The 16403-nt window shown below is 35.6% G+C and overlaps 1 protein-coding gene across 21 annotated transcripts in view; it reads left to right on the forward strand.

Moving 5' to 3' along the window:
* The window catches only part of SOX6 (SRY-box transcription factor 6), a 665386-nt gene that overhangs the window by 584862 nt on the left and 64121 nt on the right, over window positions 1-16403 (forward strand). For 13 of the 21 annotated variants that reach the window (XM_012456568.3, XM_012456567.2, XM_012456564.2 and 10 more), the window contains 2 exons: window positions 2715-2940; window positions 5919-6106. In XM_012456568.3, coding sequence (XP_012311991.2) covers window positions 2715-2940; window positions 5919-6106 — 414 coding nt within the window. The remainder of the gene's footprint in view (window positions 1-2714; window positions 2941-5918; window positions 6107-16403) is intronic. The other 8 variants (XM_012456580.3, XM_012456573.3, XM_012456565.2 and 5 more) reach the window with 1 other exon arrangement.

Raw genomic sequence — 16403 nt, forward strand, 5'->3', positions numbered from 1 at the left:
TAAAGAAATACAGAAACTTCATCACCCCAGAAGGTAAAATTCACAATGTGTAGCATCCATCCAATAATTATCAGGCTTGCAAAGCAGGAAAAAAATATGAATAATGGGAAAAATTAATCAAAAGAAACAGACCCCAAAATGGCACAGATGATAATAGATAAGACAGGAAAAACAGCTATTATAAGAGACTTCCAACTAGAGCCAGATGAGATAAGCAAATCTGCTTTCCTAAAAAAGCACCTATAAAGCTGGAAAAAAGTGACAAAAACAATCATTTAGGCATTCTTAAAATTGACCAAAGTTATATACAATCTGAGAAAACATTTATGCCTCTTATATGTAGGAATAGTGGGAGTCTGTCTAGAGCTATTGTTATTTCCCCTACTCCCGGGCTTGGTTAGCACAAAGTTGTCAGGCCAGGACAGGCTGTGAAGACCAACAGTTCTACCATGGTGGAAAGGGATTCACTTAATTGGGCATTGGTAGGTGCTAGCCATGCCCAGTGGTATTATTGGTTAAAGTGGTGATTATTGAATTATAAAACTAAGTAAAAAATTAGAGTATTTCAAAGTTGAAAAAGCTGTAATAAACTCCATATGTTCAAGAAGATAGAGGAAAACATGAGCATGATAAAGCAAGACATGGAAAAACCTAAATCAAATGTCTAGAGATGAAAAATACAGTGTTTGAGATTTAAAAATATATACTAGGTGGGTTTAGCAACAGCTTAGACATTGCAGAAGAAAAGATAGTGAACTTAAAGACATAACAATAAAACTATCCAAAATGAAAGGCATAGAAAAAAGACACGTAAGTACTGTGGGACAAAATCAAATAGACTAATGTATGCAATTGGAGGCCCAGAAAGAAGAGAGAGAAACAGAAAATTGTATTTGAAGAAATAATGACTGAACATGTTTCAAATGTGATCAAAACTTTAAATTTAGATTTTTTAGAAGCTCAGTGAGCCCCAAATAAAAGAAACATGGAGAAAACTAAACACCTAGCATGTAAATCTCTATTATTTAGATGTGAGTAAAGGAACAAACTAGTTCAAACATCCTTTGAATTAAGAGCAAAGAGAAGTAAAATGCAATTAAGTACATAAGATAATTTTGACATTCATAATGGGTGTACCCATGTTGCTTGAGAACCTGTCCTATATATAAATATGCATAAAGGTATATTGCAAAATATGTGACACATTGCCTTTTCCTTATGAACACACTCACACAAAAATCTGGGGCATCACTATATTATCAAACAATCGACTTATTTTCTACGGTAGTTCAGTAGAAAAGGGGCCTGAAATTTGGAGTCCAATAAATTAGAATTTACATTTTCATTCTGACCTCCATTTTCTCATTTGTAAATTTAGAATAATACTGGCCAGCCTCATAGAGTTATTGATAGTTAAATGAGCTAGTATGTGAAAATGCTTAGTACAGTGCTTGGTATATAATTGCTTCTTTGTGCATGATATTTTTATTTTCTCTTTCTAATCCTCCTTCTCAAATACTGTTTTCTGGCCTCTCTTTTTGTTCCCCCTTAATCAATGATATTAGTACTAGAAGAAACCTTAGAGATCACCTAGCATCAGACTCTCTTTTCACAAATGAAGAAATTGAGCCCCAGCAAGGTCACTTGGTTACTAAGGGGGAAAATGTTCTGTTACCAAACTCTATTGGGTCTTTTAAACAATGTCATTAAAATCTAGTTCCCTTTGCCTTCGCAGAAGCAAAATGGGAGTTAACATTTGCTGACCATTTTTTTTAAGAATACAATAATACAGATCTTAACACTGAACATTTAAATGAATATGCTCATATTACAATGAAATTTCTAGGATGATGAAAGTGTTGTTTCAAGTATTTTATGGCAGGACAAATGAGACAAAATAAAGGAATGAGCTTAGCTTTCAAGCTCCTGGATGAACTACAGTTACAAGCCAGATATTTGAATGCTGTCTCAGTGTAGAAGGACATGTCTTAAAATAGACATTCTGTAAATATATGTAAAAAAGCCTATAAAGAAACATCACTTTAAACATGGAAAATAAATTGCATATAGCATAGTATATAAAACATAATTATGATCTATCCTTGGTCTTTGCAAAAATTAATTTTAAACATGAATAGAGACCAGAATATAGACCATGAAGAGTGCCCACACCCAGAAAGCCACATAGAAGCTATGTTGTGGTGTGTGGCTCCCTGGGCAGAAGCCTAGTAGATCAGAAGAAGGCTTTCCATGTTTCCATTTTTAAAATGCTTGCAATTGTTTGATTTAAAATATGTATTAAAAAAATTAGCTGCAGAGACTATTTATAGCTATAAGAACTTTTCAGAGAGAATAACACAAAAGCACTACAGAGCTGCTGAAATTTTAAATAATTCTTTGTAAATGCCCTAGGTTAATTTAGATCCCTGAAAACACATTAGGAAATTAAGCTGTAATGTGAGCTAATTCAGATTTTAATTTGGCAAAAAGAATGATCCAACTACACAGTTAATGTAAATAGAAGCATAACACAGGGAAATTAATGAGGTTTCCTTTCGATGAATCTTCAAGGAGGTAGATAATTAGCTTCTTTTGTTATTATTGTAGGAGAATGTGGTATTGTCTCTGAGGTGTAAAATAACTGTGGCTTACTAAGTGATAATGTGCTTCATTTGTCTTTTTTAAAAATAATTATTTATGTTAAACTCTTGCAGGATGAAGCAGCACCACAGCCTCTGAATCTCTCATCCCGACCCAAGACAGCAGAGCCTGTAAAGTCCCCAACGTCTCCCACCCAGAACCTGTTCCCAGCCAGCAAAACCAGCCCTGTCAACCTGCCAAACAAAAGCAGCATCCCTAGCCCCATTGGAGGAAGCCTGGGAAGAGGATCCTCTTTAGGTAAATGGAAAAGTCAACACCAGGAAGAGACTTACGAATTAGGTAAAAGAAAGCAAACCTGTTTAGTTACGACTGATATTTGTTTCCAAAGTGTTCCTTAGTAAAAGATAATACTCTTATCTTCTCTACTGAAATATAACCCAATTTAGTATCTTGTTATATTAGAACTTTTGGAAAAGATCATAATATAAATCCTGCTGGGACGGGTTCTTTAGATGATAGTGAGTTAGATCCAGTAAATAATAGACTCAGGAATTTCTATATTTGGTCAGCGCTTTGCCACTGAAATAATTTTTCAGGGACATAGGACCTGGCTTCAAAGCAGCCTTTCAAAAGGCCAAAATTTATTTGACTTTTTTATTTTCTATCAAAGTGTATGTGAATTTTACATCTTATCCCATATTACTTTTGCATTAAAATAAATATGAATGACACAATTCCAGAACATGTATGTAATACTATTGATATGTAGGAAGATATGTCATAATGTCTGGCTTCTTATACTCCCCCATATATTGCCAAGTAGCTCTAGGAATATTTGTATCCCTATGTGAAAAGTACGTAGGAAAACACATGGGTTTAGGAATGAGGCAGGCTTGGACAGAGAGCCTTCATTTACTAGCTATGTGACCCCAAGAAAGTTATTTAAAGTTCGATTTCCTAATCCCTGAAAGGGTGATAGTATTACTATAGGTTACTATAGCTCATAGGTTATTCTGAGAATTAAAAGAGAAAAATGCATATAAAGTGTCTAGTACAGTTTAGAACCTAGAGGCATTCAATTTTAAAGGGTTGGAATGAATGATTATCAATACGTGTACATATATAAAGTGGAATGAAACAATAAATGTGAAAGTGTTGTCAGTAAGAGTGCCAAATAAGCATTAACATTATTGTTACTGTACTCTTTAAGTCAAATTAAGTCTCTTAATTTGTTATACTTATCCTCTCAGGAAATTAAATCTCTTAATTTCCAAGCAGACACAGATTTTAAAGGGTTAGCATAAAGACCAAGCATTTCTTCATTAGATTACCTTTCTTGTATTATCAAGTCCTGAAGTCTAAAATGCTTATTACAATAGATAAAATAATGTATAAGAATAGCCATTAATAGCTTAAAAAACATTATTGCCATTTTATCTCATTTGATGTTTCACAATCTTATGAATTGGATAGTATATTATTATTACCCTCATTGTACAAATACATACACTGTGGTTCTTACAGGTAGAACGACTTGCCCATACTCCTGTAGCTATTACTTAGCAGAAACAGGATTAGAATCCAGGTCCTCTCACATGTAACTCAGTGTTCTTTTTGTAAACTCACAGTTAAAATATTTGCTGAATTGTGCTGAGTCTAAGTAATCTTCTGATAGTGAGATGTAAATCTTTCTCACTGAAATTTGGGTTATAGGATCTCTACAACAGCATATTCTCATTTTGAGTAAGGATGCCTTTTTTGGGTCCTGAAAATTTTCATGCAAAGTTAGTGGTATCCACATAGAAGATAGAATTATATCATTTCCAGCATGTGAATATGAATGCCCCTTGGCTGGATTTTTGGAAGTTGTGAGATGAGGGAAAAAAGCCAACAAGAAGATAAATTATAGATTTGACCTTAAAATGGCCCTCCTAGAATTCACTCTGAATTCATTTGTTTGCTGTCCTGAGTGTCATGAGGGACAGAGATGACTAAGTCACAAGCCCTGCTTTTATGGAACTCTACTCAGCAGAGCATATTTCTTAGAAATGGTCTGAAGTAATAGCACCTGTGTTTGAACAGCATTCTTGTCCAGAAAATATTGGATAAAAATCGTCTTTTTGCCAGAAAACTCCAGAACAAAAGCTGTGGGACTAAAAAGTGACTGACTTCAAAAAAATTCCATAGATAGCTTCGGAATTTTTTCCAAACACAAATGCATATGCATTGTACATACCAGACATACAGTGTGAGCTTGATTCTATTCTCATTTCTTCTGTGCTGCCTATGTGAGGTGTACACACACACACACATACACACACCTGCTATGAAATGCTTATACGAGGCCTTAAGCAAGTGGATCACACTAACATTTACCACAGCAGATGAAGCCTATCTATCATCAAACAATTGCCCTCTTTTTGTCTAAAACTGGAAAAACTTACTCAAAGTATTCATTTTACCTGCAGTAAAATGCAAGATATAGTGGGGAAAAAGTGAGTTTAATTTTGAAATTTTTCCCTGTATTGCATGGAATACACTAGAAGTAAATATTTATTCTCACTTTTTCTGAAGCTTTGTAGTTATGTGAAAACCAGTCCCACACATGTCGCCTCAATGTCAGGAAGATAGGGAGCTGATCATAGTGGGTGTTTGAGCTGGGGGTGGGGAATGGGTTGTCATTCTCTTGGTAAATAACTGAGGCAGCATGATGAGAAGAATGCTTCATTAACCAGCCAGCAACTGGAGCAATAGAGAGTATGGTGTATTCCTTCCGCCCCCTCTCTCCTGCAGTGGACATGTGAACACACAGATACAGATATCACTAAAATACACATGTGGCCTCACAGATTTTTTTTGTGCAAGCCAGAAACAACTTTCTTGTAGTAGCACAGCAACTACAATGGGTAGCCTGGACAAACATCTCTGCCTCTTCGCCACTCCTCACCCCCTTCCTCCCCATAATTCCCCCACAGAAGAGACAACATTGTGCACCAATTGTACATACAGGCAGAGCAAATCTCTTCTTCCAATATATATACGATTGGAGTCTAGGAACCTTAGTCTGCAAGGAGGTGGGTAGACAGAACCCAGGTAGACTGGAGTGCTGGTGTTTTCTCCAAGGGCTAAAAGAACCCAGCACATCTTGGTTGCCCTAGCTCTGTGCTCTATGTATATTATTGTATACTTTAAAAAATGGCAAATGTTTGCCCCTTCCTTGTTCAGAGAATGCAGTTTTCTACAGGGGAGGGGATAGTAGTAGTGCTTTTTAGGAGTCTGATCTCACAAGCCTCTAATAATGCATCCTGTATATGCAGATATCCTGTCTAGTCTCAACTCCCCTGCCCTGTTTGGGGATCAGGATACAGTGATGAAAGCCATCCAGGAGGCACGAAAGATGCGAGAGCAGATCCAGCGGGAGCAACAGCAGCAACAGCCACATGGTGTTGATGGGAAACTGTCCTCCATAAATAATATGGGGCTGAACAACTGCAGGAATGAAAAGGTAAAACTGCTTCCCTTTATCACTGGATCTGCTAGACTCATTGGCTCAGTCTCACCTGGTTCTTTCCAGGCTCCCAAGTATCAACCTCCAGCCATAGATTTGGGCTTCCAGCTTGAGAACTGTCTTGCACATTACTAAAATCTATCATGTAGCACCTGTAAACATTATTGCTGATTAACAAATATGCCCTTTCTCACCCAGTGTAAGTTGCCTCCCAGGGACCCAACCTACCTGCCTATTGATGTGTTTTTCTGTCACATTCTGAAATAGATGTATCATAAAATAAAGGAGATATATGATGTTATTAGAATGAGAATAGAGTACCAGAATATTAAAAATGGAAGACACATACATGCTTACAATGAAGACTAATATGTTACCATGACTCATCATTAAATGTAATACTAAGCTTCCTGTCAACCAGGGCAAAAAAAAAAAAAAAAAGCAGTTTGCAAAATGCATTCATTTGGTTTTTGATCCAGTAAATTATTTATTGCTTATTTTGCTTATTGCACTGGAGATACAGCAGTGAGAAAATACGACAAAAATCCCTGTTCTCCTAGAGCTCACATTTTAATAGGAGAACACAGACAATGAAGAAATAAACAATTAAATAGAAAATGTAGCTGCAGGAAGTCAATAAATGCCATGAGAAAAAAATAGAAGCAAGTTAAAGGAATAGAGTGTTATAGGGTTGGTATGTTAGATGAGGTGGTAAGGCTTATCTGAGAAAGGGACATTGACATCTGAATTAAGCAATAGTCCAGGCCATAGTGAAAGGCAGGAGCATGGGCATTCCAGGCACTGGGAATGATGAATGTGGAGGCACTTAGAGGATCAGACTTGCACCAGGGAGGCCACTGTGGCAAGAATGGTAAGAGACAGGACAGAAGGGGAACATAAAGTAAAAATGATAGACTGGGCCGAGCTTATTAGACCTGGTAGACCCTGGAAAGGCTTTTCATTTTATTCTGAGTGCAATGGGAACTCCTAGACTGATTTTGTCCAGGACATTGACATGATCTGATTTACATATAAAAGAATCATTCTGCCTACTGTGTAAGATTGGACTATAGGAGGTTAAGAATGGAAACGGGGAGACTGGTTGAAAGGCTATTAGTAGACTGGGTAAAAAATTGATCGGCCAGAACGGCACCAACGGAGTTGTTCTGGTTGGCTGTGTCACGGGGTATTTAGGATCTGTTAAATATATACATTGTAGGTACAATACACTGTAACGGCACCTTAGGAGCTGTTCTGCTCCATCATTTCAACATAACTTCTGTGCGTGAATTTGAATTGTCAGTGTCCTGCCAGCAGAAATCTAAGTTACTGCCCTGGGTTGTAGCTTTCCACAAAAAGAACACCAGCCATCTTCACCCCTGTCTAAATAACAGTGCAATTCGATCATAATATAGGCCAATTGCTTACCAAATTTTGTTGTTTTGACATCTCTAAGATAGAGAGTATTGTAGTCATGACAATACATGGCAGAATTTTAATTAGGCTGCTTCTAAGTCTCCTCAGAGCTAAGCTAAGGGCACCTGGCAAGAAGACAACCAAGGCAGGGTGGGCCTTCTTAATGAAGGGATATATGTAAAGTATGTTCTGTAACTCTCTGATCGTCTTGATTTTTGAATGCTGACTCAGCGAAAGCATTGGTTGGAATGCTTTCCTGCATAGGTATTATGTAAGCCAGTAGACTGATTACCTACTGATCACAACTGCTCACAAAAAGACAGATTACACATCTGTACACATGTGTCCTGAGCTGCTATTCACTTCCTCATCTGGGAATCACTTAAGAAAAGTGCTTGACCTCATCAGGTGTCAAACAAAATGAGCTACAGTGGACACTATTATCACACTTTACTTGCCTCTGAAGTATATTGGTAGAATTAAAACTGTAGAGTAAGAGAACCGGAGGGAGCATTACACTTGATCAAATGCAGTCACTTCAATTTGCAGATGAGAAAACTGAAACCTAGAGAAAGAAAAGGACTTGCCCACAGTCATAGTGTATTTGTGGCAGAGCAGAAATTAAATCTCAGCTTTCTTAATTCCTAGTTAATTGTATTTCCACTTACAGAAGAGTACCAGATTCATTTATTAGTTTCCTGTGATATCTTACATTTTACATTGACAATCTCAAAGCTTTGGTGAAATATAGCAGGGAATAAATAAACAAAAACAATGAAGGAGAAAAGCATTTATCTCCCTGCTTTCTCTATACTTGCCACCTTCTATCTGGGTAGGACATTCTTCCCTTCCATGGTGTCTGTTGCTTCTGGCGCTGGAAAGCTACCAGTCAGGAAACAGAAGATTGAATGATACTGGTATAGACAAAGAAACAAAGGAGGTGGCAAGGCCAGGAGCAGTCATAGAAAGACAGACAACATGTAGATTACAAAGAGCTTGGATTTTAGAGTTGATTAATCCTGGGTCTCAGTTCTCCCTCTGCTGTTTTCTAACTGTGTTATTTAAGTAAATTACTTAATCTCTCTGAGTCTCAATGTTCATATATATAAAATGGAGATAATTACCCTTTTCTTGAAGGGCTGTTTTGAAGAAAAGCATATGTACAGCCTACATCTTGCACAAAAGATGCTCATTTAATATCAGATTCTTTCTCACTTTCAAATGACAGGTATCTTGTCAAATCTGTTGTTTAGTTTTAAATTTTTTCTTTCTTTAATGTTCTCCAGTGGCAAATGAGTCAACCTATTGGTCCTTGGATCCAAAACATCTTAAAAGAGGAAAAATGGCTAGTAAGATGCTAACAGGCAGCTTCTTACAAAGTCAGGATATGCATATTTCTTTTTCATTTTTAGAGTAGCTTGAATAAACTAGCTACCTGCTAGGATCTGGCTAAAGCCAACATGATAATAATACTCAAGTTTGATTATGTTAGTGTGCTAGGGAGATTTTGTTCCTAGTAATTTATTCTTTAATATATTTCCACAAAAGCAGAATTTTAATCTATAATGTTTTGGAAAAGCTTGACCTGATGCTTGATAACTGTTTATGTTTCTCATACCCAAATAATATTTTTCAGTGAATTAAGTAGAAAAATCATAACCCAATCATTGAGACACATTGTAAACTTGTTTCCACTTATTTAAAAAGCTATTGTTCATTTTTTGAAAGTGTAGATTCTTGCATTTCACCCATACTTTGCAAAAATATTAGAATAGTACATCGGTATTACACTGATGTAACACTGCCCCCTTTTATTGGAAAAGGAAAACATACTGGACATCTGCTTCTCATTGTCAATTACCATAACTCCTTGTTAGTCATACAATTGATTCAGGTATTCATTGTTGCATGACAGGATAAATTTAGACAGAGGATCAATATAGTTGTACACCAGTAAGCAAAAGGGGCTTGTGAGAAAATTATTTTGCAAAGTGTATTGAAAATGAATGAGCTCCTTCTATAGCTCACAGACTAGTGAGGTTTGGTTGTTTTCAAAGGTGCACATAGTCCTAATTAATCAGGATTGTCATTTTTGTGAGCAGTTGACTAACATGTTCAATTGTGTTACTTTTCTATGTCAACCTATTCTCGAGACAACTTGTACTATGAAGAATGTGGGGCACATTAGAGATTTTGCAGTAAGGGAAGAAATTCTAATTGTAATTCTCCTCATTTGCACAGCAGAGCAGTAGTCACTGTTTGAAAAACATTAGTGTACTACTCTTTATGTCATGACAAGGAATATTTTTGTGCTTTCTATGCTCCAAATATATTATTACATATATATTCACTCTTGAACCTTTCCAAATTCAGGGATGTCGGTATTACTGTCCTTGTTTCACAGAGGAAGAAACTAAGACCAGCTCTGGATCACTTCACTTTACTCTAGCATTTCTCTTCCGTCATCTCATTTCTTCCCTACATCTCTGTGAGATTGATAGTGCAATTTTACTTAAAATCTAAAACAAGACACACATCTGAGTTTCAAACATCAATTTAATGAAGTGAATGCTAAAATTATGAGCTAAAGAAGTCTATCTAGATATATATGTTTCATACATATTTCTTTGAAATGAATAGCTATATTTATACTTGTGATAGTTTTTTTAAAAGAACATACACAGATCAGAAGTGCTATAAAATTAGTGAAAAGCAAGGTAAGTTTTATTAGTGTTGGATTTTACATTTGAACTAGTAACATTGGGCAACTATGAAGTTCTGTATGTAGGCTCCTGGCTGAATGTAATCATTAAGTTCTTTTTCTTTGTGTTGTCAGGGCTACTTGATTGGTTGCCTAGCTACTAGCTTAAGGCCTAACTCATAAAAAACAACACACTTGTTTGGCTCTTTTCTTCTCTGTACTTTAAACAGAAAAAAAATGGTGAGAATTTATACATAAGTTTACAAATTCAAGATACTTCCTAGATAGGTGTGGGTATAGGAATAAATATAAAGGCTTGAGTTTTGTTTATACATGTTTTAGTCAAAAGACCACATTTAGTTAATGTACTTCTAATGAAAGGGTTAAAATTCAATATATTCAGTTAATAATGTTGCATACATTTTCTGAAAGAGTTGTTGGTTTTATTATGTGTCAAGCAAACTTACTAATTATGAGGATTTTATAGACCTAACCTCCCTTTATGGCAGGTAGTATCTAATCCTTAATCCTTCTAGATCTAATCTCTTCTAGATGTAATCTCTTAATCCTTCCAGACCAGCTCTTCTCAACTTTTTTGGTCTCAGGGACCTTTTATACTCTTAAAAATTATTAAAGACCCTGAAGAATTTTGATTTACGTAGGACTTATCAACCAATATTTATATTATTAAATATTAAAACTAAAATATGAAAAAATATTTATTTTAAGATGACAATAACAAATCCATTAGATAGTAATATAAATAACATTTTTGAGTATTAACTATATTTTCAAAGTAAAAAAATAGAAGAATGGCTTTGCTTTACATTTTTATGAATCTCTTTAATGTCTAAATGTATCTGCTTTTGCAACCAAATTGTATCATTGTCACGTAGCTTCTAGAAATCTCCATTGTACATTCAAGAGAGAATAAGAATGACTAAGGCAAACAATATCTTAGTGTTACTATGAAAATCGTTTTGATCTGGTGGACCCTCTAAAACGGTCTTTGAGATTACCAAGGTGATATTTTGAATCTATGCTATTCTAGATCATGTAATACATGTACATGCATTATGTTTTTCAATTGTATTAACCTTAACCTTAATAACAGTCTTCACTGATCAAACATAGTAAATGTTTAGAAATGGCTAATGGTTCTATTTGAATTAAGGAGCAAAACAGTACAGTTATACTACTTGTGTATATACATTGCCTTGATGTAAAAATAATTTTGGGTGATTTGCAGTGATGCGTGTAGTAAAACAACATGAAAACTAAATAGAGAGGAGATTGTGGTAAAGAAAAATTAAGGATAGGAAATAGGTAAATAGGGTAAAGCTGAGATAAGTGAAGTGCACAAAAATTCTTGTCATACATATTTACCTAATTGCTAAAATGGGCCACAGACTTGATTGTAAGCTTCCTGGTAACCAGGCAAAAAGGAAATGTATTGTAGCAGCCACAGTATTTCTACCACATAAACAAAACAACTTCTCAGAAGAAACATAGGTTTTCTCCCCTGGGTCCTCACAAAAGCTTGAGACATACCTAAGAATGTTCCTGTTACATTCCTATTCAGGTTGAGAACTACAGTAATTTTGCAGGGCTATTTCCTAACAGACCTTTTGTTTATCTTTGAGATGCATTTTTTTACCTACAGTTGTTTGCCTTAGTTTAGGTAATGTGACTGACATTGCATACTTGTATGCAGCACTTTGTTCCATGGACACACATTTTTTTCAATTTCATTTCATTTGTATTAAGTACTTACTGTATACAAAGCATAGTATTAGACATGTGTAGTTGAAAGATAACTAGGGTTTAATCCTGGCTTTATCACTATTATGCTGATATCTCGGAGCCTAAGTTTGCTCATCTGTAAAAATATCAGGATTTGAGAATTAAAGATTCAACATTCAACCTCCTAATAAAATATCTTATGTACAAATTAGGCGTTTAATAAATGCTTACTCCCTTCCTCCCTCTTTCCCAGTCTTCTTCTCTTCCTCTCTCTCCCTCCTTTCCACCTTCTCTTCTTTATTTCTTTTCTTCCTACATGCCCATCCATTTAATTAAGGTTGTTGATAAGACCAAAGGCTTTGGAGTTAGACTGCCCTAATGTCTCCATCTTAGAAATGCTATTAATATGCATGGTTTCTATGCACAAGGGTTTGTTGTGATGATTCAATAAAGTACAATTATCCCTGAATATTCTTGGTGAACTGGTCCAGGAATCCCACTTCCCCACCCTGCAGATACCAAAATTTCTGGATGCTCAAGACTCTTATATAAAATGGCATAGTATTTGCATATAACCTAGGCACATCCTCCCATATTCTTTAAATCATCTCTAGATTACTCATAATATCTAACACAACATAAATGCTATGTAAATATATACTCTATTTTTAATACTATTATTTGTATTGTATTGTTATTTTTAATTTAAATTTTTAAAAATATTTTCCATCCAAAATTGGTTGACCTCTCAGGTACAGAACCCGTGGATATCAAAGACTGGCTATAATCAGCTTAAGTGTCCTCATTCAGAACCTGACACATCATTGGTAGAAAAGCAGGCTGACAGAGATGGTTGTGGTGGCTAGCTTAAGTTTTATCCTTTTAGATAATTGGGAGCCATTGTAGGTGTTTGTGGATGGGGCACATTTTACCTAAACTACATTTTAAGAAGAATATGATGGTGGCGTTTAAATAAAGGATGAGAGAAACCGTTAGAGAGGTGTGCAAGAGGGAAAACATGTGTTTTGGAGTCAGAGTGACTGGGGCTTCAGATTCTGCTTCCACAACTCACAGGTCTGTGACTTCCTTGAGTCTTGGTGTCCTCATCTGAGATTGATTACACTTAGTTCCCTTGGTTATTACAGGATTCATCAGGAAACTAAAAGCCAGATGCCTAGGATTATACCTTTAAAAATCCATTTGCTTCTCTTGTAGGATTCCCAAGACCAGTTCTGTAGGTGGAACTCCATTTGAAATTTCTTAAAATTGGCCTAGGACTCCTTTGCATTCCTGCCCTTCCTTAGCTAGAGGCTGTCCTGTTGTGGAGTCAGGGCTTTTCCAGTGGAAAGACAACCAGTATGTGGAGGAAGAATGTATCACAAGTTTAGTGTCAGGTGACTTAATGCTATGTCACCCCACATAAAGAAATTAATAAAGTTTTCCTGAAGAATTCTCAACCTCCAAATTAAATCAGTCCCACCTAGGTGGCCTTTAGAATCCACTCACTGTAAAAAAAATTTAAACATTTTTTAAATAACTGAGTTGCAGAAAAAAAAAGCACATGCTGTCAGGAATTTTTTAGTTATTTTTAAAAGTGCACAGTAAAGAAAATATATATAGTTATGATTATCATCAAAACAAAATATTAAGTTTGAAGTCATTTGATTGTGGGAAAAATTTTAAATATAAAACTGAGACCATTTAAATGACAAATTATATTTTTAAAAGTCTGCTAAAACTTGAACATTTAAAGTTGGGTTCAGTTTAAAATGCAACTTTGGAAAGGCTACGTAGATTCTAAACTGTTTTCCTAAGTTTTCACAATGCTCCTCGAGACAATACAAGCGGCCTCCTAAGTCTAACAAAGAATCTGTCTAAACTGTGATTTTTAGATTCCTCAGAGAAGCATAAGTGATCACTTGAAAACACGCTGTGTTGTTTTACTGTGCATGCCTTTAAGGAACTGGGTCCACCTGGATTTTTCTGAGCTAGTAGGAGAGTGCTCTGCTTAAAAGCTATCTGAATTTTCTGCAGACTTTGTCATCCCATTTTATGGATGTTTGCTTCAGTATATCCTGAAGATTTTCCTCAGAGATCTTTGCCCTTGAGAATTAGGAATCTAATATGCTGTGTCCAAAAATCTCTTAATCAATTTCTATTCTTACAGAATCATAACTTGCCCACATTTTGTCTAGTCCAGTGATGATAGATCTTTTCCTTTTAGAGATATGAAATATGAACTTCTTTGTTTTTATAGTAGTATAGTAAAAATTTATATATTCAGCACTCTCTCAACAGAAAGACCATTAGTCAGCACTTCTTCATTGCACTATAAGAAGAGTTGAATCAGAGCTAAAAGAGCCCTTAGAGATCATTTAGTACAGCCCCTTATTTTATAGATAAGAAACAGAGAAGTGAAGTGATTGCCCAAATCCAGCCACAGGGTGTTACTGAGACTGGGACCAGTCCCTGTCTCTCTGGCACTCAGTCCTGTGTGCTTTCCGGATTCTGCTCTAATGTTCATGGTCCTAAGATGTTTATGGTGGTGACTCTTAAGCATCATATGGTCTCAAAGTGCTAAATTTAGTCTTAGTGCTGGTTACGTTGTTCTATACTATCATCCTTGCTAATAGTAATACCAAGTAGGGAATATATTGTATATGATAGCTTGACTAATCAGAGGGTATGTATGGTTAAGTAGAATATTTCATTTCCTAGACATGCTTGGCACATAGTAGGCACTCAATATAATATTAATTGATTTAAGTTGATGCCAGTAACAGAATTTTCTGTAACAACATTTTGTATAAATATTTAGTTCCCTGAAGATCGGTTTTTAAAAATAGATTTCATTAAGTGTTCTTAGTAAAAGATGAGGTAGATAATACTTTCACTTTTTCTTTTCCTAAGAAGCTTTCTGTGCTGGTGGCAGTTTTAAGAACATAATAATAATAATCACTAAAATGTCAGTGTTTTTAATTGTTTGCAAGCATTTTCACACATTTATTAATTAGAGTTAATTCTAGCAACCATCGTAAGAAGTAGAGTTTTTATTATTCCTCTTCTACCGATGAGGATGAGGTTCAAAGAGCTCAAATCATTTGCTTATATTCACACAGGTAATATTAAACTTGAGAAACTTCAAAGTTTTTTGTTTTGAATCCCATATTCTGTCCACAATAACAGACGTACTTCATCTTCTTCCCCTAAACCTATCCCTGCCCATGTGTCCTGATGTGCCTTGAAAGGAAGGTCACAGACTACACATTATATATGATTGTACATGAGTTGGTGTGTACATGTGACTGCACTATGTGTGTAACTCTGTTAGTGCTCATGTGTGTCTTTCGCATTGTGGGTGTAAATCTATATGTGAGTCCATCTGCATGAATCTGTTCTGTGTGTGTGTGTGCATTTATGTGTGCCTCTCTGTCCATAGGTCTGTTATATCTATAGCAGTGCATACCTGCTGTGTGTCTGGCTGTCTGACTCTATGCATCTGTAATATGTCTTGTATATTTGTCAGTATCTCTTTGTGTCTATGTGTCTATCTCATTGTGCACCTGTCTGCATTTGTATGTCTGTAGGATGTCTGGGTCCATGTCTATATCTGTCTCTGAATCTTTCTGTCTGTCTGTGTCTGTTTACTTGGATGTGTATGTGAGACGGTCTCTCTGACAGTGTATGTGTGTTGTTTGTGTAAGTCTTTGTGTATGTATTCTACTCTCTTCTCTTTATGGTGTTGGGTATTACTATACTTGATTATTTTCATTTTCAGCTGGTTGACCTAGGGCTGTGAATAGAGAGTATATGTGAAAACTTTGCACATGGATATACTTTATATATTCTTTACATCACTGCTTCCCTCTCAGTATTGTCTTAAATCTGGTTGTCAAAAATGTGCCATTGGGAGCAGTCTGGCAGAAGTTTACTTTTAGCTAAGATCCAGTTTGCAATCTTTGACATTTGCAACTAAGATTAGAATTTCCCAAAGTGCTGTCTTCCCAGTATGGATGGAAATGCTTGCTTTTATTTTTAGTGCAACCCTGATTTGCCCTTTATATCTTTTTATAAATAATGTCAACAGCATTGGTTCTGAAATAACACAAAGGGTGTCTTGCAAAATGCATTGCACAATGGCCTTAGTTCTCATATCTTCTAGGCTCCGGTAGTCCCCTGTAGTTCTCAACAAAGAAGATCATTTAAATTGTTATCTTCCCATATTTTAAGAGGAGAAACCATAAATTTGGGATCCTCTTGCCTGTGTTGAGATTAAGATATCAACATTTAAATTAATATCCATTTTCTTATCTGCAAAATGGGGACAAGAAGGCAAGCCTCATCTTTAGTTCAAAGAAACATTTTAGTGAGCTCTTACATTAAAAAAAAATAACATTGATTTCTCAAGTCCTTCTTATTCTTCTAAGAACATGA

This window comes from Aotus nancymaae, unplaced genomic scaffold, assembly GCF_030222135.1.
Source record: "Aotus nancymaae isolate 86718 unplaced genomic scaffold, 86718_ANA_hifiasm-v0.15.2.pri h1tg000059l, whole genome shotgun sequence".
Classification (NCBI taxonomy): Eukaryota; Metazoa; Chordata; class Mammalia; order Primates; family Aotidae; genus Aotus; species Aotus nancymaae.